The sequence below is a fragment of the Anomaloglossus baeobatrachus genome, chromosome 3 (assembly GCF_048569485.1).
Source record: "Anomaloglossus baeobatrachus isolate aAnoBae1 chromosome 3, aAnoBae1.hap1, whole genome shotgun sequence".
Lineage (NCBI taxonomy): Eukaryota > Metazoa > Chordata > Amphibia > Anura > Aromobatidae > Anomaloglossus > Anomaloglossus baeobatrachus.
In genome coordinates this window covers 122,842,279-122,863,978 of record NC_134355.1, presented here as the reverse complement: position 1 = coordinate 122,863,978, position 21,700 = coordinate 122,842,279, and the positions used below count along the sequence as shown (strand labels likewise).

Sequence of the window (21,700 nt, the reverse complement as noted above, 5' to 3'; positions counted from 1 at the left end):
TTGAATGAGAAGGTATATACATACATACATATATATATATATATATAAAAATAAATTATTTCTATTTCTATTCTGCATATGCACATTGAATGGTGGTAATTAAGGGTTTAAGATGTCACAGCCTTATCAGGGTTATCTAAGATTAGAAAAAAAAATTTGCTTTTTTTCCTTCCATGATCATCACCTTTTTTTTCCATCACCTGTGTCTTACTGAAGCTGGCCTGCAATACCATACCAATACCAAGACAATGGACAAATGTGGCGCTGTGTGTAGAAAACATTCAAGCCCATTTTTCTAAAAAGTATAAAATGTATTTTTAATAAGGAATCATGATGACTTAAACAGGAATCATGCTTGTGCACCAAGAAAAGCAGTGTCTGTTAAGGTGAGAAGGCTGTTAATCTTTTATCTAAATCACCCATGTGTTGAACAATTTACCCACATTTACTGCTCAGTGCATTTACTTTACACAGTGCATAGTTTTCTGCCATTAACACAGAGTTTATTGCACTGAGGACTGGTGAATGCAGCTAAGAAAGCTATGCCAGTATGCTAACCGTATTGGAGAATGCTGGTGCCCTTAGAGGCCTGGAATGTGTCCTTCAATAGGAAAAGATGAATGAAGCGGAGCGAATTTTGTCCACCCCATCTCATAATTACCAAAGAACTTCACATATTTCTGAAGTTTCCAAAACATTCTTCAACCATTTCCTCCAAACTTTATCCCTAGTCCTATGAGAGTTATGTGATATTTGTGGCTAGAGAATTCCACGAGTAACCCAAAAGCAGTATCTAAACTGAGATAACAGAGATGAAGCTTCTCAGAGGAGCAGAATCTGAATATGGATCTGTGTTGCCCAGGGTTAGGGGATACTCGGTCCCAGGCGGTGTATAATTGGGGAATGTCACTTGGTGGCCGTTGCCTGGTCCTGTGCCCTGGGTGCTTTTTAAAAGGGGAATATTTACAGGGGATTTTGAATAAATTTCACACGTGACGCCACTTGCGGCTATGGGGATGGAGCCGCCGCTGCACAGTTCTTGATACTGGGGCTGGTGTTAATGGCAGCCTGGATGTTAGGCCCTCCACAAGCATGGCCAGTCCCCAGAGGATAGGTGATGTAAACGGGCGTACAAAGAAGGCAAGCCACACACTGGGTTGCAGTATAACTGGTTCTTTTACTCACTTTCAGTTGTAACTGGTCACCCTGGGAAGGCTGGTTGCAACCACAGGTCCTCTTAGTCCCAGTGCCGGTTTAGTGACCTGGAGGTTTCTTTCCCCTGCACCTGTCTTTGGTTGGTGGGTTCCCGTGGCTTGGAGCGGCTGGGGGTCCCCTCCTGGTCGTCTCTTAAAGCAGTCCGTATGACGGTAACTTGAACTCTGTGGGGTTGGAGTCTCTGATCCTGTCCCCGGTTATCCTGTTGCTACTGTGTCCCGTACATCAAGGTCAGTGAGGTCCTTGATGGTCCCCTCACTGTGCAGATTTTATTAGGTCTGCCTGGAGCTTTTGACCGATTTAGGATTCTGTATCCCATCGGTGCGTGATTACGGGAGTACTCCACCGGAAACCAACCGCCTGGGCCCTCAGGTCACTGTCACACTCCTGTCAGTGTGTCTGCCCACGATTCACTGCCACTTCAGACTCCCTTTCTCACTCTGTCACCGACTCTCGCAGACTGACTACTTTCTTTCTGACTGTCCACTGTCTGCCCTTCCTACCTGGTCGTCTAGTGGACTGGATTGGCTCCACCCCAGAGTGGCCATCCATTGGTCCAACCCTAGCCTGGTACCAGTTTATGGGGATTTTGGGGAAAAACAGGGATTAACTGGACTGTTTGGTTGTGACCGGAATTGGTCTTCTGGGTAACCTGGGGGTAGGCCCTGCATCCTGGTGGGGATGCAGTACCTTGTTTCTCCCTGATGGTCTCAGGGGCGCTACAGATCAAGAACACTATGACAGTTGGGAGATTAAGCCAGGAGTAGGACCAGGAGTCAAAAGCAGAACCCAAACATCCTTCTCCAAACAAATTGGTGTAAATCAGATAGGAGAACCTGGTCCTTTAGCCACATAAGTAATTTGTGGTCACTGCACAGGTGCCCTGAGAACTGCCTCCTATATACCGACATTTGCAGCTCTTCTTTTGCTTAGCCGGCCTGGCACAACGTCACATATTTTTCACGCCAACATGATGACATTGCGCTAGGACAGCTAATCAAAAGGAGAATGATGCTGGGAGGTAGGAGGAAGTTCTTAAGGCTCATGTCCAGAAGCCACAAATTACTAACATGGTCTAGGTCCTGGGAATCAATTTACACCAACTATACACAGAAATCAACCAGAAGGACAGGCAAGAAGTTAGCCAATGAAGACACACAGGACAGAGAAAATGAATACCATAAGAACAGGACCATCACTGGATTTAGGAGGAAATTAATTGCCTCGAAAAACTGCATTAGGTACGTAATATATGACAATGCGACTGCAGGGATTTTATAGGCTGATGAGAAGTGAGCACCAAAGTCACCTGTGTTAATGGAGCCGTATAGTACTTCTATAGGAGTAGCAAAGAGCATGTGTGACCAATATTTCCATACATTGGGACTCTCAATCTCATCTCTTGTGTTGGTCCCAGCAGTTGGACCCTCAGAAATCTTAAATTTATTATCTAAACTGTGGATAGGTGCTAAATGTTTTTTATAGAACATCCCCTTTAGGCAATAAAAGCCACTGTTAATAGAGAGAAGTACCTATGTACTTACCTCAGATGGCAGAAAAAAATAATAGGAGACCCATAACATCGCTTGTAGCAATATCAGCCATGATCTACGCAACAACTAAGAGATTCAGATTTGACTTTGGGTATGTTCACACTTATATTACAAAACATGGAGTTTAGCATTTCAAATCCAATTACAATCCACATTACATGCCCCAGTATCATGTAATGTGATTGTTGAAGACTTGGGTTGTCATTGCACCCAGGGGTCTACTGAACACCTGAGTTGCATCCATCTTGGCGCTTCTTTGAAGTACAGCCATGAGCATAGCTTCATAGAAGACTGTTTTTTTTCCACTCAATCCCAAAATATTTAAGTATTGGGATATGTAGTACAAGCGGTTAAATCCCCTATGGGGACTAAAAGATCTTATTCCATGAGGACTAAAAATTACAGTGTAAAGTAAAATAAAGAGTTTTTACGAATATAACAAAAATAAATCAAATCATACCCTTTCTTTTCCAAAGTTAGAAATTAAGAAATTATTTTTTTAAAAAAAGGATATTTGGTATTGTCTTTTGTATGAAAGTCAGATCTCTAAAAATATAAATCTATTTAACCTACAAATTCACAAACATTTCCGGTTTCCATTTGCAAAACCTCTGCCAAAATAGGAAAGAAAGTAATAGTCACATGTGTAGTAGTAAAGTCACATAAAATATCCAGTATGTAAGAACAGGCAGAGGGATTTGAACCTTTAGGCTCTGTTCTCACTAGAAAAAGGATTTTTTTCAAGAAATTTCTCGAGAGTCTGAAAGATTAGCGCACTTGCGGTTAAAAAGCGCACCAAAAACCGCATGCATTTTTACCGCATTTTTGTGCGTTTTTGGTGACGTTTTTCCGCAGGTTGGTCCCTGCGGTTTTTTACCACTATCTATGGTAATAAATGCAGGTACCTGCAGAAAAGAAGTGACATGCTCATTCTTTTTCTCAAGAAGTTCTGCAGAAAGAATGTTCTTGAGAAAAAAACGCAGTGTGCGCACAGCTAAATTTTTCCATAGGTTTTGCTGGGGAATGTCTGCAGAAAGGTTACAACCATTTTCGAAATTTTTGCAGCAAAAACGCAAAAAAATGCGGATAAAAACGCAGTGTGTGAACAAGGCCTTATAGTTTTTGACAGAGTTTAGATTGGAATACATTTTTATCTCCTGGAGTACCCCTTTAAATACTCTTGACCATTACTGTATGTTGTATAGATACCATCTATATTTTTGTCTCTTTTTCAGTGCATCAAATACAACTTTTTATACATAGCTTACAGACACTTTAGCATATGAGCATGTGGGTAAGAGCAACCACCTCCTACATACACACAAAAGCAGCATGTCATCATTCATTTAACAGAATACCCTGTTGATTATTATTATATAGAAATGTGCCGCTCTGGCGCAGACCGGGGTGGTCGTGGCTCGAGGGGTCCGTAACCTAGGCTCGGCACTCACTCCGATCCTTGAAAAGGGATTATTTACAGGGGAGCAGTTTTTAACGCCACCTGCGGGTTGCGGTAATGGGAGTACCGCCGCTGCTGTAAGGAGTACCGGGGTAGATGGTGTGGAGCAGCAAGGTGTCAGTCCCTCCGCAGGTAGGGAAGGCCCCGGCCTCTGGGGTTTTTGGTGAGATGTTTGGGAGCACAGGGTGCAGGGGAACCAGGGTACTCACTGTGGGTAGTCGTGGTGCAGAATGAGGATTATAAAGCAGACGCTCACACTGAAGATAAACCAAAGACTCTTGTGCATCACAGTTTCTACAGGGGAGCCCGTCCAGGTGTCCGCTCCCACCGGTGTCACTGGGTATTCCGGAGCCGCCTCCATGCACAAGTTAGTTAACTGTGTGGCCCCTTGGCGTGAAGCTTTTGGGGCCCCGCTCACTATATTTGTAATGTAGCGGTGCTCTTGATGGCTGGCACTTGGGATTTTAGTGGACCACGTTACTGGAAAGCCCTATCCCCCGTGGTGTGCTGTCGCCTTCAATCTCTGAGCTCCTAGGGAAGTTCATAAAGAGACTCTCCCTCTCAGGTTAATTATCAGGACGGATGAACCTGCTCCTGACCTAGGGTCCTGTACCCCGTCGTGCTCGGTACCAATCAGTTCTTTTGGATTTCTGATGCCGACAGTCCTCCTAGACTATGTCCGTCGCACCCTTCCAATCTCGCCGCCACCGGTCCCCGACTCCTCTGGTCCCGGACCACCGTCTGTGACCCAACCGTGGTCTAGCTCCCCGAAAGCTACTACCCCAGCTCCTCACTCATTGAGGGCTCTCACTAAACTCCTCGACTTGACTGACTAGAACTTCTCTCCCACCAGTCTTCCTCACCCCTAGGTGAGTGACCTTATTCCGCTTAACCAACCCACTGGTGTGTCTGACAGGTTGTGATGTGAGGTGTGATTAGGATTTGTGCTGATGTTAGTGACACCGGCTTCTTAAGCACCTGGAACCAGGGAGGGTGGATCCTGCACCCTTGGTAAGGATTGCAGTACCCTGTGGCACCATGATATATTCAGGGGTGCCACAGAAACATAGGTACATTTGTGAATGAAGGTAATGTAATATTCAGCTTGTAGCTGAAGTCTAGATTGGCAGCATTCCCAGTTGTCCATGACCTATAAAAACTTTAATTTAATAAATGTTTCAAGTTCTTCTGAATCCTGAGGTTTACAATTTCCTGAGTAAATAAATGATATGCAGCCAAGGATAAGCGTCATCTCTGACCAAAGTCTTTTACTTGTTATTCGTTTTAATAGAAGGGACAGTCCATTATCTATAAACTGGTTATCGCTTTTGATCACTTTCCAACTTCGATTTGATTATGCTTTCTCAGCCCGTCTTAATCTGTCTCTTGGAGTCTAGCCAGTTTTCAATTAGGTGTGGGGAGTAATGGCCCATTTAGGAGAGCCAATAATTGGTCAATGAGCGTACATAGGAATGCTTGTTCACACACAGGTGGACACACAATTGGTGCAACCTGTGCAGCCGCACTGGGGCCAAGGGGTAAGGAGGCCTATTTCTACCTCCAAAGCAGGTTCTTGCACTGGGGCCCGCTGTGTCTGTGTCTGCTCCTGCGTTTACGATGAACAAAATGATCATACTTCGAGCGCGATGATTTTTTATGCATGCATCATAATTATCAGGAACACATCGCCCCATGTTATCAGGATATGTCCTGCCAATAACATGATGTAATACATCATATTAGTGATTGTTCAGTCTCCATTACTGTGTAAACAAGCCAGTAAACAATCGCTTTGTATACATCTGATCTGCAGTCCTCTAGTCAGCAACGTATCTCTGAAGTTCACTGTCTGATTCTTTGGTTTTCTTCAAAGTGCTTAATCCTTTTCCCTATGGGAGAGGAGACGGGAGGCCCTCATACAGGTGAAATGGTTTGTTCCTCTTAAATTGCCAGATTTAGCCAACTTTTTTTGTAACATATGGGGGTCTCAAGATGGGACTAATAGAGACTTTAGAGTTACCAGTGTGCTAAAAAGCAAAAATGTTAAATGTGAATAAAGAGTGTGAAATCATTTTACAGATGTATTTAAAGATCTCACTTTAAGACAGATTAATTTATTAACTAAAAATGGTGACGTTGATGAAGCAACTTCTATAATGAGAAGGAACCTGACCTTGCATTACTAGTGCCACCAATTCCTCAGAGGGTTCTAATTGTGAGATTCTATAATTCTCCTACTATTTATGCCAGTTAGGGGGGTATCTTGAAGCTCTTGATGCCCCCCCTACCATGCTCTATATAAACTGTGTGCAGAATTATTAGGCAAATGAGTATTTTGATCACGATACTTTTTATACATGTTGTCCTACTCCAAGCTGTATAGGCTTGAGAGTCAACTACCAATTAAGTAAATCAGGTGATGTGCATCTCTGTAATGAGGAGGGGTGTGGTGTAATGACATCAACACCCTATATATTATTAGGCAACTTCCTTTCCTTTGGCAAAATTGGTCAGAAGAGAGATTTGACGGGCTTTGAAAAGTCCAAAATTGTGAGATGTCTTGCAGAGGGATGCAGCAGTTTTGAAATTGCCAAACTTTTGAAAAGTGATCACCGAACAATCAAGCGTTTCTTGGCAAATAGCCAACAGGGTCGCAAGAAGCGTGTTGAGCAAAAAAGGCACAAAATAACTACCCATGAATTGAGGAAAATCCAGCGTGAAGCTGCCAAGATGCCATTTGCCACCAGTTTGGCTATATTTCAGAGCTGCAACGTTACTGGAGTATCAAAAAGCACAAGGTGTGCCATACTCCGGGACATGGCCAAGGTAAGGAAGGCTGAAAAACGACCACCTATGAACAAGAAACATAAGATAAAATGTCAAGACTGAGCCAAGAAATATCTTGAGACTGATTTTTCAAAGGTTTTATGGACTGATGAAATGAGTGACTCTTGATGGGCCAGAGGCTGGATCAGTAATGGGCAGAGAGCTCCACTCCGACTCAGGCGCCAGCAAGGTGGAGGTGTGGTACTGGTATGGGCTAGTATTTTCAAAAATGAACTTGTGGGACATTTTCGGGTTGAGGATTGAGTGAAACTCAACTCTCAGACCCACTGCCAGTTTCTGAAAGACAACGTCTTCAAGCAGTGGTACAGGAAGAATTCAGTATCGTTCAAGAAAAACATAATTTTTGTGCAGGACAATGCTCCATCACATGCATCCAACTACTCCACAGCGTGGCTGGCCAGACAAGGTCTAAAAGATGAAAAAATAATGACATGCCCCCCTTGTTCACCTGATCTGAACCCCATAGAGAACCTGTGGTCCCTCATAAAATGTGAGATCTACAGGGAGGGAAAACAGTACACCTCTCGGAACAGTGTCTGGGAGGCTGTGGTGGCTGCTGCACGCTATGCAGAATCTATGGATGGTAGGCTATTGAGTGTCATCATAAAGAAAGGTGACTATATTGGTCACTAATTTTTTGGGGTTTTGTTTTTGCATGTCAGAAATGTTTATTTCTAAATTTTGTGCAGTTATATTGGTTTACCTGGTGAAAATAAACAAGTGAGATGAGAATATATTTGGTTTTTATTAAGTTGCCTAATAATTCTGCACAGTAATATTTACCTGCACAAACAGATATCCTCCTAAGATAGCCAAATCTAAAAAAACTTCAACTTCCAAAAATATTAAGCTTTGATATTTTTGAGTCTTTTGGGTTGATTGAGAATATAGTTGTTGATCACTAATAAAAAAACCCCTCTAAAATACAACTTGCCTAATAATTCTGCCATGGTGTACAGTATTGATTTTGTCTCATGTCACCCTTAGCTCCGCAGACACCAAAGCCCAGGTGAACGGCTATCCTTGTTTCCCCTATAGATGCCATCCAGATGCCAATTAACTTTAAATTTCTTTTATTTATTTCTTTCAGCTGCATTTGCTTTTGTTGTATTAAAAGAAGGAACTACAGTCAGTGAAAAAGCCATAATAGAGGATCTGAAAGCTATAGTGGCCACAAAAATAGCAAAGTACGCCATACCTGACCATATCCTGGTAAGTTACATTTAGAAAGGAAGTTTTGGGCTAGATGATCCAAATTCAAAATTTTATGAACTGTTGATTTACGTCAGATTGTCAATGGGTTTAATTAGGTTTTTGGGTACTGCATAATTCAAGGTGAAAAGTTAGAATGGTGGAATATTATACGTTTTTGTAAAGAGACCAAGGGGAAAATACTTAAGGGTATTGCATGGGAAGAATGGCTGATGATGATGCTTCTTCTCTGGAGAGCTGAGACGTCCACACATAACTTTTGTGAAATGGTCTCAATTCCAGGCAGACCTCCAATGTAATCTGTGTGTGTGTGTGTGTGTGTGTGTGTAGGTGGGGAAAAGGGCTGGTGTACACAGCCTAAATAACTATCTGACCTGCTAATGATCATGGCTGGCTACTGATAGGGTCTTGCACTTCATCCAGGGTTGAGGGCCACAAAAGTTACATGCTGTTTTTATGTTGCCTCCCAGGCAGTGAGTGTTTCAAAATGGTGCCCTCCATGCAATACCATCATGGATTGGGAGCTTGTCCTGCCTCTACATTTTTCCAGGGTGTGTTAAATGGTCAGGGTTCATCCACTGTTGGTCTGGTATATGAGGCTAAAAACAATGCAGCTGTACCGCCCCGCATCCTCGGCTGCGGCCGCCGAGCCGCTCGGATCCGTGCTCGCGTTCTACGGGTGGTGGCTCAAGCCTCTCACGGACCCGGGGGTCACGTCGCTCTGCAAGGGGGGTTGGCGTTACACACGGGGGATGCGGGTATTTGGTTTTGGGACGATTGTTCGTGACGCCACCCATGGGTTGTGGTGATGGTGGACACCACCACTGCGATGAAGGTACGGGGACTCCCGAGAGCGGTGTAGTGGCGCAGCTATGTGTTGACCCCTCCGTGGGTAGGGGATGTTGGTCCCGGGGCCCGGTGGTGCAAGGGCCGCGGTGCAGGGCGGTGCGGTGCCTGATGGCACTGGTGTACTCATGATTAAACCACACAGAGTCACTGGTAAACCAAACGAAGGTATGAATGGGGCCAGCACTTGGCTTCAGCTTCCTAGTCGGGTTGGCAATGTCCGCCTTTCTCCTGCACCTATGTTGTAGTTTGACCACTGTGCCTGAGCACTGGTAGTCTGCTCCCCGGCGTGTAGATGTCGGAGGAGCTCCTTTGCCCGCAGGCGCTGGCCCTTGGATCTCTGACCTTTGGCAGTGGCTACTATCCGGACGGGTTGGGCTGTTGCCTTCAAACAGGACTTTGGTGGGAATGAACCCCTGAGGTCCAGACTGCAATCAGTTAATTCGACTATGGTGGTGGCTTATAGCCTAGTTCGGGGTCTGAGTACCCTGCCTGGTGCTCCGGTATCCTGTTAGCTCCCCGGTTCGGTTCCAGCTGGCCACCACTCTGTCCCGGTCCCTCACGGTTCCGCTGGTCGTGTTCCCGGTCTCCTGCAGGCGGCCACTGCCGTCTGCTTGCCTGACTGTTTCACTCCACTGTACTGCACTCTACTGTGTGCTGACCTCCACTCCTAACTTCATCTCCTTGTGTTCTCTCTGCCTCAGGCCAGCAGACTCCTCGGGGGCGTGTCTTTCCACCTGACTCCGCCCACCTGGTGTGCCTGTCTAACACTGAGGGAGGCAATCAAGTCTTTATGGTTGACTGATGGTACCTTTCTAGTGTGGGGGTGTATGTGGTGATGTTGTGACCTGTGACCCCTGGGGTCCAGGGCGTCACATTCCCCCTTGTGTAATGCAGACCGTCCGCGGGCTGCTTTTCATTTCTTCCCTTATGGGAGGCACATCACTTGAACCGTTGCAAACGGGAAAACATTTTTAATAACATTAACGGGGACGGGTCCTTCCGCTTTCCCACCCAAGCAACCTGAACCTTGATGCTGCCACTAAGAAACAGGCAGCACCCCTTTTCCCCAGTCTGGAAAACGGGAACTGGCCTAGGCCACCCAAGCGGGAACGGGTACGGTGCTACGCACCCGGCAGTCCTTCAGAGGCCCCACGTCCAAGGGGACCCCTGACCCGGAGAATGGTCACTGGTCCCGGTGGTGACCGGACCCCAGCCTGCTCTGCTGCGGGTCCTTCCTCCAACCAGCCTCTCTGGGTACTGGCAATTGCGGGAAGGGGCAGTTGGGGACTATTTACAAACCCGATAGTTTTTGGGTGGCTTGCATGTTCTCAGCCTTGTCTTTGGGAAGGGAAATGGTGACAACATCAGTCCCAATGGGGACGGGCACTTCAGCAGCCAACGGGCTACCAGAAAATCAACTGTTGGTCCAAACGGGGACTGTCACTGTTGACAACGGGAGTCCGCTGCCTTATTTTAGGTCTCCTTCTTCATATTCCTCCTTCAGCTCCACATCGGGGCTATATGGCGGGGGAGGGGACTGGGGCCGCCCAGAAACGCCGCAGCTCGCCCTTCTTCTGACATCAACAGCGAACCAGCCCCTCTCCCCACAGTGGTGGGTGTAGGAGACCAGCTCACCGACTTTCAGGTCACGATCCAGGTGACCCAGGGGCAGGTGATGGTAAACATCCCTCCGGGAGAAAAAGACCTCGGCCTCCAGGCCCAGTTCGTATATGAACCCCCATCCACGCTGGGGGCAAAACCGCCGGACCTGGCCCTCGTAGGTCTGGCCCCGCACCCGGTATGTTGCATTCCGGAGATTCTCTTTTTCCCGGATGGTGCGGGCCAGTACTGCGGCCTTCTCCTTTTCACGGGCCTCAATCTCCCGGCCCGTCTGGTTCAGCTGCCGCTCCCAGTATGGGATTTCCGCATGCTCCTTCTGCGTGGGGGTCGGGCCCAGTCGGCGCTCCCCGATGCTGTCTACAACCGGCACCATCGGTGTTGGGGAGCCCCGCTGTGTCGCGGCCTGTCTTGCTGCCTTGCAGCGACATCCCTCCTCTGCCTCAGCCAAGGCCTGGAGCTTGGGAGCGGCCAGCCTCACCTTCCGGGCCTCCTGCCGGTCAGCGTTCAGCATTCTTCGGGCCGGGTGAACTGCTGGGGCCTCTTCGGGCGTGGTCACTTCCAGGACCTGCGGCTCCTCACGGGAAACGGGCACCTTCCAGGGCAACGGGATCGGTGTCGACTGGGCAAGCGGCTGTCCGTGGGCCACGTCTACAGGCCTGTGCTCGCGGGCAGGTACGGGGGAACCCGCTGCCGGTGTCGGGGGCAACGGACCGATCGGTGGAGCAACAGCGACCGGTATGGGCGGTGGGGGACGCAGCAGGGTGAGTGGGAGCAGACCGGGTCCCTTGGCAGCAGTAGCCGTTCCCTCTGGGACATAGGGACGTGGGTCGCTTACCCGCTCCTCCAACACTGCCTCCACCTCACGTGCCCGCACGGCCGCAGCTACCTCCTCCATCTCGGCCACCCATCCTTCCACGAGGAGCTGGACTTGGGCCTGCAGACGGCGCCTCATCTGCGCTGTCCGGGCTTCCACCCACGCCGCTGTTCCGGGCGTGGGCTCCGGGGCTCCAGGCTTGCTAGACGGGGCGGACATGCTTCTTGCTCGGGATCCAGGAACAAGACGGGTGCAGAGTCCTGGCGTCCCTGCTTCTCATCCCCGAGATCACATGAGGCCAGCTCCTCGCCCGCCCCCCTTGTTTTTTCTACAGTACTTCTCTCTTTGGGGGCGGGGCTTTACTTTCGCGCCTCCACTGCTTGGGGAAGACGACTCGAGCGGGAAACCTTCGCGCCCAAGATGGCGGATCTTCAGATTTTTCAGCGAGACGCCGCTGACGGGGATTACAAGACGCACTTCTACCGGTAAGTAGACTGGTTCTATCCTGTTCGTGACGCCAGAAGAGTCGATATGTACCGCCCTGCGGCCTCGGCTGCTGCCGCCGAGCCGCTCGGATCCGTGCTCGCGTTCTACGGGTGGTGGCTCGAGCCTCTCACGGACGTGGGGGGTCACGTCGCTCTGCAAGGGGGGTTGGCGTTACACACGGGGGATGCGGGTATTTGGTTTTGGGACGATTGTTCGTGACGCCACCCACGGGTCGTGGTGATGGTGGACACCACCGCTGCGATGAAGGTACGGGGACTTCCGGGAGCGGTGTAGTGGCGCAGCTAGGTGTTGACCCCTCCGTGGGTAGGGGATGTTGGTCCCGGGGCCCAGTGGTGCGAGGGCCGCGGTGCAGGGTGCAGGGTTGCGGTGCAGCGCGGTGCGGTGCCTGATGGCACTGATGTACTCACGATTAAACCACACAGAGTCACTGGTAAACCAAACGAAGGTATGAACAGGGCCCGCAGCTGGCTGCAGCTTCCTAGTCGGCTTGGCAATGTCCGCCTTTCTCCTGCACCTATGTTGTAGTTTGACCACTGTGTCTGAGCACTGGTAGTCCGCTCCCTGGCGTGTAGATGTCGGAGGAGCTCCTTTGCCCGCAGGCGCTGGCCCTTGGATCTCTGGCCTTTGGCGGTAGCTACTATCCGGATGGGTTGGGCTGTTGCCTTCAAATGGGACTTTGGTGGGAATGAACTCCTGAGGTCCAGACTGCAATCAGTTAATTCGACTATGGTGGTGGCTTATAGCCTAGTTCGGGGTCTGAGTACCCTGCCTGGTGCCCCGGTATCCTGTTAGCTCCCCGGTTCGGTTCCGGCTGGCCACTACCCTGTCCTGGTCCCTCACAGTTCCGCTGGTCGTGTTCCCGGCTCCTGCAGGTGGCCACTGCCGTCTGCCTGCCTGACTGTTTCACTCCACTCCACTGTACTGCACTCTACTGTGTGCTGACCTCCGCTCCTAACTTCATCTCCTTGTGCTGTCTCTGCCTCAGGCCAGCAGACTCCTCGGGGGGCGTGTCTTTCCATCTGACTCCGCCCACCTGATGTGCCTGTCTAACACTGAGGGAGCCAATCAAGTCTTTATGGTTGACTGATGGTACCTTTCTAGTGTGGGGGTGTATGTGGTGATGTTGTGACCTGTGACCCCTGGGGTCCAGGGCGTCACACAGCCATCCAAAAAAAACAGATTGTAGCCTAAGCAGGATTACGTACAGTGGCTGTGCAGTGCTGCATCTAGTGAGGAGAACCAACTAGGCCAAGGAGAGACTACATTGGTGAAGACAGTGTAAGACTACATTGGGGTAGAAGGCTCACAGAGATGCTCTGCTGCAGACTATTAGTGAGAGGGAGTCTATCTTTGAAGTGATCAGATGGAGTAATGTAAATACTGGAGCTTGACGTAAACATGTTCTTATTCCGGTGCCAGGCAGAGCTCTCTGCTCAATTATTTATGATGTGGTCATGGGGGCCTCTGGTAATGCCAGTTCTCCCTTACTTAGTTATATAGTTACATAGGTTGACAAAAGACCTAGGTCCATCTAGTTCAACCTTCCGCAACCATTATAGATTTTGTCATTGTCTTTTATAACCGACAATGTTGTGTGTACTGAGAAAATCATCCAGCCCTAATTTAAAAGCTGTTATAGTATCTGCCATTATCTTGTGGTAGGGCAGTCTACAGTCTGACTGCTCTGACTGTAAAGAACCTTTTCATATTTAGCTGCCGGAATTGCTTTTCTTCCACTCGCATTGAGTACCCTCTGGTCCTTAGTATTGTCTTTGGAAGGAATAAGTCAAGGACCACACATGTATTTATACAAATAAATGAGATCTCCTCTGATCTAAACAGATCTAAGCTAAACAAATCTAACTTTTTCAACCTCTCATCATATAGGAGGTCTTCCATTCCTTGTAGTAGTCTAGTTACCCACCTTTGAACTGACTCTAACTTTTGAATGTCCTTTTTAAAATGTGGAGCCGAAAACTGGATCCCATATTCCAGATATGGTCTTACAAGTGATTTATAGAGGGGTAACAATACGTTGGGTTCACGGGATCTAATCTCTCTTTTTGTACACCCTAGAATCTTGTTTGCTTTAGCAGCTGCTGCTTGACTTTGAGTGCTGCTGCTCAGCTTATTTGTTGTGAGAATACCCAAGTCCTTCTCCTGTTCTGTAGTCTCGAGTTTCCTTCCATTTAATGTATACGCAGCTATAGGATTACTCCGTCCTAGGTGCATTACTTTACATTTATCAACATTAAATCTCATTTGCCAAGTATCTGCCCATTCTGACATCTTATCCAGATCTTTTTGTAATATTGTACTATCAAGTTTTTAATATCCTACATAGTTTTGTGCCATCAGCAAAAACTGACATTTTACTATCAATCCCATCCACAAGGTTATTAATAAAGAGATTAAAAAGAATTGGTCCTAGCACAGATCCCTACGGCACCCCACTGCTGACTATTGCCCATTTAGAGAATGCACCATTTATGACTACTTTTTGTTTCCTATCTTTTAGCCAATTCCTTAGCCAGTTACATATAGTTTCCTGTAGTACTTGCTTCTGGAGCTTCAGTATAAGGCTATGTGCACACGTTGTGTAGTGTCCATGCTGAAAAATCTGCAGCGATTTGGCAGTGCATGTGCACTTCAAATTGCTGCAGAAATACTGTGTAATGGATGCAGTGTGTCTGCAGAATAGATGTCGATATCATGAGCTCTGGATGCTGCCTCTCCCATAGACAGAGTGGGAGCTGCATCCAAAGCGCACCAAATAAGTGACATGTTACTTTTATGAGTCCAGCGATTTGGATCAAAATTTCAGCATGGAAATTGCTGCGCTCTCAAACGCAACGTGCAGATGGATTATGCACAATCTTCATAGATTCTGCTGGGGACACAGGATGCATGCGTTTATGTTGCAGTGCAATATGCAGCATAAACGCGTGATATTTCGCAATGTGCACACATAGCCTAAAGGTCCAGTCACACTAAGCAACTTACCAGCGATCCCAACAACGATAGGGATCGCTGGTAAGTTGCTAGGAGGTTGCTGGTGAGATGTCACACTGCGACGCTCCAGCGATCCCACCAGCAACCTGACCTGGCAGGGATCGCTGGAGCGTCGCTACACGAGTTGCTGGTGAGCTCACCAGCAACCAGTGACAAGTCCCCAGCGCTGCGTGGAAGATGCTGCGCTTGGTAACTAAGGTAAATATCGGGTAACCAACCCGATATTTACCTTGGTTACCACCGCACGGAGCTATACGTGCAGAGAGCAGGGAGCAGCGCACACTGAGCGCTGGCTCCCTGCTCTCCTAGTTACAGCACACATCGGGTTAATTACCCGATGTGTGCTGCAGCTACATGTGCACAGAGCAGGGAGCAGCGCACAATGCTTAGCGCTGGCTCCTTGCTCTCCTAGTTACAGCACACATCGGGTTAATTACCCGATGTGTGCTGCAGCTAAATGTGCACAGAGCAGGGAGCAGCGCACAATGCTTAGCGCTGGCTCCTTGCTCTCCTAGTTACAGCACACATCGGGTTAATTAACCCGATGTGTGCTGCAGCTACATGTGCACAGAGCAGGAGCCGGCACTGACAGTGAGAGCGGCGGAGGCTGGTAACAAAGGTAAATATCGGGTAACCAAGGACAGGGCTTCTTGGTTACCCGATGTTTACATTGGTTACCAGCCTCCGCAGAAGCCGGCTCCTGCTGCCTGCACATTTAGTTGTTGCTGTCTCGCTGAAACACACAGCGATCTGTGCTTCACAGCGGGACAGCAACAACTAAAAAATGGCCCAGGACATTCAGCAACAACCAACGACCTCACAGCAGGGGCCAGGTTGTTGCTGGATGTCACACACAGCAACATCGCTAGCAACGTCACAAAAGTTGTTCGTTAGCAGCGATGTTGCTAGCGATGTTGCTTAGTGTGACGGGGCCTTAAGGCTATTATGTGGTACAGTATCAAATGCCTTTGCAAAGTCCAAATAAATCACATCAGCTGCATTACCAATATCCAGGTTTGCACTTACCCCCTCATAGAACCCCAACATGTTGGTTAGACACGACTTATCTTTCATGAATCCATGAGGGCTGTCAGTTATTATATTATTTTCTGCAATATATTTTTGCATGTCATTCCTTAAAATGCCCTCAAAAACTTTGCATACTACTGATGTCAGACTTACTGGACGGTAGTTGCCTGAATCCACCCTCTTACCTTTCTTAAATATTGGTACACATCAGCAATCCTCCAATCCTGAGGCACCAACCTTCAGACTATAAGATGCAAAAAAAATGTAAGCATAATTTCTTTTTCTTATTAATATGTTGGTGTTATAGCCCAAAAAGGATAAAAGCTGGTGTGTGTGTGTGTGTGTGTGTGTGTGTGTGTGTGTGTAGGTGGGGAAAGAGCTGGTGTACACAGCCCAAATAACCTAGCATTTCAACACCTTAGGTCCTCATGTCTTGCTCGACATTTTCTCCTTTTATTCCTGGTTTGTTTTAACATTTCTTCATCTGAAATGAAGATGGATATTCTTCTTTTGTTTTTGTATGATGAAACATAGTAATTATACATAACGTTCAAACTTTCTCTCCCCGGCAGATGGTGAAGCGACTTCCAAAAACACGTTCAGGAAAAATAATGCGGCGTCTGCTGAGGAAAATTGCTACTGGCTACACAGAAGATCTTGGAGACATAACCACACTGGAGGATCCAAGCATCATCGATGAAATACTGGAGGCATATGAGAAACTCAAGGCAGAGGAGACCGCCAAATAACAACCTGATAACTGTTGGCACTCGATATAAACATTAGAGTTATTGATTAAATCGCCTTCCAAATAATGAACAGATCAATTTTATTTTCGTCGTCACAAAGTTTTTGTAGAATTTTAATTGTACATACAGTCTGTAAAAAAAAATCATTAGCTACCTACTATAGAGTTCTGTAAAATAGCAGAAGACGATCAGGATAAATTGCGGTTCCTCTGAGCTGCCTCAATGAAACAGAAGGACTCCAAATGGATTAAATTGAAAATGGTGTATGTCTACGCGTTTCAAGGCAATCCAGCCCCTTCCTCAGGACAAAACCGTAGCATACAGCATACCCCTATTGTAGCCAGTTAAGACCCTGTTGCACTTTTTTCTGCCTTTGTTTTCTCTTATACCTATGAGCAGAAACATAAAGTCTAATTTATCATATGCCTTATCAGCAATAACAAACGCACCAACCAATGTCATATACAGCTATAACCAGCCACACTGAGCAAACAAAGACAATGGGGGCAGAACTGCTGGAATATGTAGCCATAAAACATTCTCTGGTTACAGTAAGCTGGAAGCAAGCAGAGCTGTTAGCAAGACAAGTAACTGTTATGGGGGCTATGGAAGACGAGGGACAACATCATGTTGCTCCATCCTTCTTATCAATGAGTACTGTGAACCTGCAGAAAACTCCCTTATGTTTTACAGGAGATGGAAGAGAGAGTCAACAACCACCAGAGTGGCCTGATATACGGAGGGCATTGTGACCTGAAGAGGAGGGGAGCCAGCACTGCCTATGAATGGCATGCAACAATGAAAACATAAAATAATAATATTCTTAAATTCATTCCGACTATAACAATTCAATGAGATTTTTTGCAAATGATTGATCAATGATTTGAGCCCCCCTGCCACGTCACGGCAATTCTCTATAGGGAGGTCCCTACACCTGGGCTGCCTTTATGCGCAGTTGTCAGTCCTTGCAGCATGGGAGCGGTTCAGACATGTCTCGGGTAAGTGGTGTTCTTATATGGTCCTGCTCATTATATGAGACCATATGGTACGATAATAAGTTATAACATAGTGTAGGGACCCCCCTATAGAGATTTGCCATGACGTGGCAGGGGGGGCTCAAATCATTGATCAATCATTTGCAAAAAATCTCATTTGAATTGTTACAGTAGGAATGAATTTGTGAATATTACACTTTTTATTTTTTCATTGTTTCATGTCATTCATAAGCAGTGCTGGCTCCCCTCCTCTTTGCATTGTGACCTGAACGAGCACAGAAGGGGATCTAAATACACTATAGTTACAGACCCTACATTGCTCTTAGTCTGCCCAACACAACTAACCAAATTTTACCAGGGTGCAATACTATTAAGAGTTGGAATCATCACATGGAATCAAATGCACCAGAGACGACTATATGAACCATAATCAGGCCTTAACATTGAGGACCAGGTATCTCATTCTGATGGACTGCCTTTAGGCATGTACATCTGAGGAAAAAGCTGTCCTTCAAAGTGCCTTCCAGATTCTAATGTTAATGACCCATCTTTCATGATACTTGTGTAATGTGAATGGGTGAGCGACTGAACGATGTGCCCAAAATCGTTTAGGCGAGCCAAATGAACTCAGTGGCGGCAGCAGACAACTGGAATGCTCAGTTCCAGAGCTGCTTGGTCTTCTGATAGCAGGCGTGGAATAGGAGGCCAATGTGTAGTACCCAGCCGAGGCCACTATTAGAAGGCAGAGCAGCTCCAAAACTGAGCATTTCCGACTGCCCGCTGGCGTTCCTGGGACCGAGAACAGCTGATTGGCGGGGGTGCAGTGTGTTGGACCCCAGCTTATCAGACATTGATGACCTATCCCAAAGATAGGCCATCAATGTAAAAGTAGTGGACAACCCCCTTCAACCATTTTATGCACAATTCTCATCCCATATGAATATTTGTCTTTCACCGTTTGCACGCCGTGTGTTACGATCTGATCCTTCATCGTTTATCCTGCTCATGTAAAAGAATCTTCACTGGGGTTGTCCAGAATTTGTTAAACAAATGGCCACAATGTTGGGTTTAAAGGGGTGGTTCACCCATATTTTTATTGTCTAGATCGATATTATATTGAGAAACAATGTTTCTCTCAAATACCTTATGTTGTCAATAGTGCCTGTGAGAGGCGCTATTGCAGACCGCTGCTCCCCGTCCAGTGACGTACCCGTCCAATGCTGCCACGTCACATCCGTGCGGCCGGCTACATTCTTCTTCCAGACTCTGAGCTGTGAGCGGCGTTTCACCGCTTGTCACAGCCCATCTGCTCCCCCCTCCTCCTCCCTCCTCCCTCCTAGCACAGCAGCACGACGCGTCTCCTGCTCCCCCCTCCTCCTCCCTCCTCCCTCCTAGCACGGCACATCTCCTGCTCCCCCCTCCCTCCTCCCTCCTCGCAGAATGCTGCAAGCAAGAGACGCGCTGTGAGGGAGGAGGAGCAGGGAGAAGATGGGCTCAGAACGCAGCCGGCCGCACGGATGTGACGTGGCAGCATTGGACGGGTACGTCACTGGACGGGGAGCAGCGGTCTGCAATAGCGCCTCTCACAGGCACTATTGACAACATAAGGTATTTGAGAGAAACATTGTTTCTCAATATAATATCGATCTAGACAATAAAAAATATGGGTGAACCACCCCTTTAAGTAAAAATAATTTCTTGCCTTGTAAATCCCCCACCATTCCATGCGGCAGCTGCGGTAGTCCCACATGTCTTTGTTGATTATGTGTATTTGTGACAGCTTCAGCTAATCAGTGGCCTCAACAGTCCTGTGCCATACATGCTACCGTCATCGCCAATGATTGGATGTAATTGTCGTCACTGGCGCATGGTCGTCACAAGATCACTGCATAACAATTTACAAAGACCAGAGGGACCATTAAATCAATAGCTTAGGAACAAAGAGGGAGTTTTAGCTAAATTATAGATATTTTCTTGATCACATTTCCTGCCTTTAAGAATTTTTTTTTATTTAAAGTTTGTATAAGCTCAAACTGTCTTTACTAAATTTTGGAAAAGGGTGCAAACATCACCGATCCATGGATACATTGGGTAATAGTTCAAGAGTATGTCAGCCTTGCTTAAAATGTGAAAATACCTAGAATCTCAATGTTTCAAGTCAAATTGTTTCATGTTTAAATGTGCCATGTCATATTATGTACAGAGCCTTAAAGGCACATAAAACAGTTATTTTTTTTGTTCCTATGTGTATCTAATAATACAATATAGTTTAATAATGAATACTGCTCTATTGCCAAAACTTCAGAGCCAGTGTCAGAATCGAGGAAGCTCCGTGAATACATATGTTCACCTTCCCCCTTCTCTCTGTGTTGGCACACAATGAAGGAGGCTGACCGGTTCACTTTTAAAGCCCCTTACACTATCTTTGCATCTTTGCTTCAATATTGCATAGAAGGGCTGGCTCAGCTATTGACCAAACCTGGTCATTGCCCATCTTTTGCATGTCACCAACATAAACAGAGATGGAAGGCGGAACAAATTTGGAAAGGGAAATTCCTGGACTCTGGCACTGAAATGGTTAATGGAGCAGTGTTAATATTTAATCTATAATAGTACTTTTTATTATTATATCCACAACCCCTTCAGCAACGTGAATCATGCACCATGGAAACGGTCAATAAATTATCATTTCGAAAATGTGGACGTCCTTTGGTGGCAATTTCCAATTTCCTTATGTCCAAAATTAGAAAATCTGAACTTAAAATGATTGGTAAAGTTACTAACAAAGCTATTCAATATTTTCTATTTTGTCACTGCAGTAAGGTGACAACACAGAAGTTCAACTTTATTAGTTAATCTGTCACACAGTTTTTTTTCTATAATTTATCCGTTAATTTAAAAATGAAAACCAGAATGATTGCATTCATTGTTACTATTGCAAAAATTTCTGCTGCAACAAAAACAGAAAATGACAATACCTTTGTAAGTAAAACTAAAATATATCCCGAATGATTTTTATTGAGGTCATTTCTGATTTATTAATATATAAAAATGGTGGAAATCTTTAAGATCATGAAGAATAGCAGCAGTATATGCCGCAAAGAAAGATGCACATGTAGAAGAATTTCTAATTGGATGAACTCATATAAAGTGACAATGCAGAGTAAAGAATAGGATTCAATCAGACCAACCCCTTCTAATTATTTGGATAGATATGGGTTGGATAGAAAGTAATATCCTAATATTGGGTTATAGAAATAGATCTCAATTCGCATTATTTTGAAAAGAGAAATGATCATTTTGTTTTCTCTTTTCATTTGTATAATATGCCAAAAAGATGTTGATCATGAACTAGAAATGAACACACTTGGACATTAACCAGATAAAATGCATCCTTTTTATGCATTTGTTGCTCACCTTGGGAAGCTATGGGACAACCGCACTTGTAGAGTTTATCCAGCTGCTGCTCCGCTGGTTGGAATAATCCAATACCAGTACACTTCAAAAATGTAGTCTGTATGCTGCGCTGCTGGTAAAGATATTTCAGGAAGCAGATGTATTAGAATCAATTGCAGGTCATGCTCAACGCGTTTCCAGGTCGAACCAACTGCTTCTTCAGGAGAACCACAATCATAAATCATAATTGTGTTTCTCCAAGAGAGCAAGAGGTTGGTTCGACCTAGAAACGCGCTGAGAATAAACTGCAGCTGAATCTTACATTGCTACATCCTGGAATTTGTTCACCCGCAGCGCAGCATACCAACACTATTTTTTTTAAAGTAAAATTATGTTTGCTATTTTATTGCATCAATGTAGAATTCTATTGGTTGGAAAGGTCA

The 21,700-nt window shown here is 46.2% G+C and overlaps 1 protein-coding gene across 1 annotated transcript in view; it reads left to right on the top strand.

Annotated features, from left to right (window-relative positions):
- The window catches only part of ACSS1 (acyl-CoA synthetase short chain family member 1), a 171,042-nt gene extending 153,048 nt beyond the window's left edge, over nucleotides 1-17,994 (top strand). Inside the window, exons 13-14 of the mRNA XM_075339418.1 lie at nucleotides 8,165-8,286; nucleotides 16,690-17,994. Coding sequence (XP_075195533.1) covers nucleotides 8,165-8,286; nucleotides 16,690-16,866 — 299 coding nt within the window. The 3' untranslated portion in view covers nucleotides 16,867-17,994. The remainder of the gene's footprint in view (nucleotides 1-8,164; nucleotides 8,287-16,689) is intronic.
- Nucleotides 17,995-21,700: the final 3,706 nt, after the last annotated feature.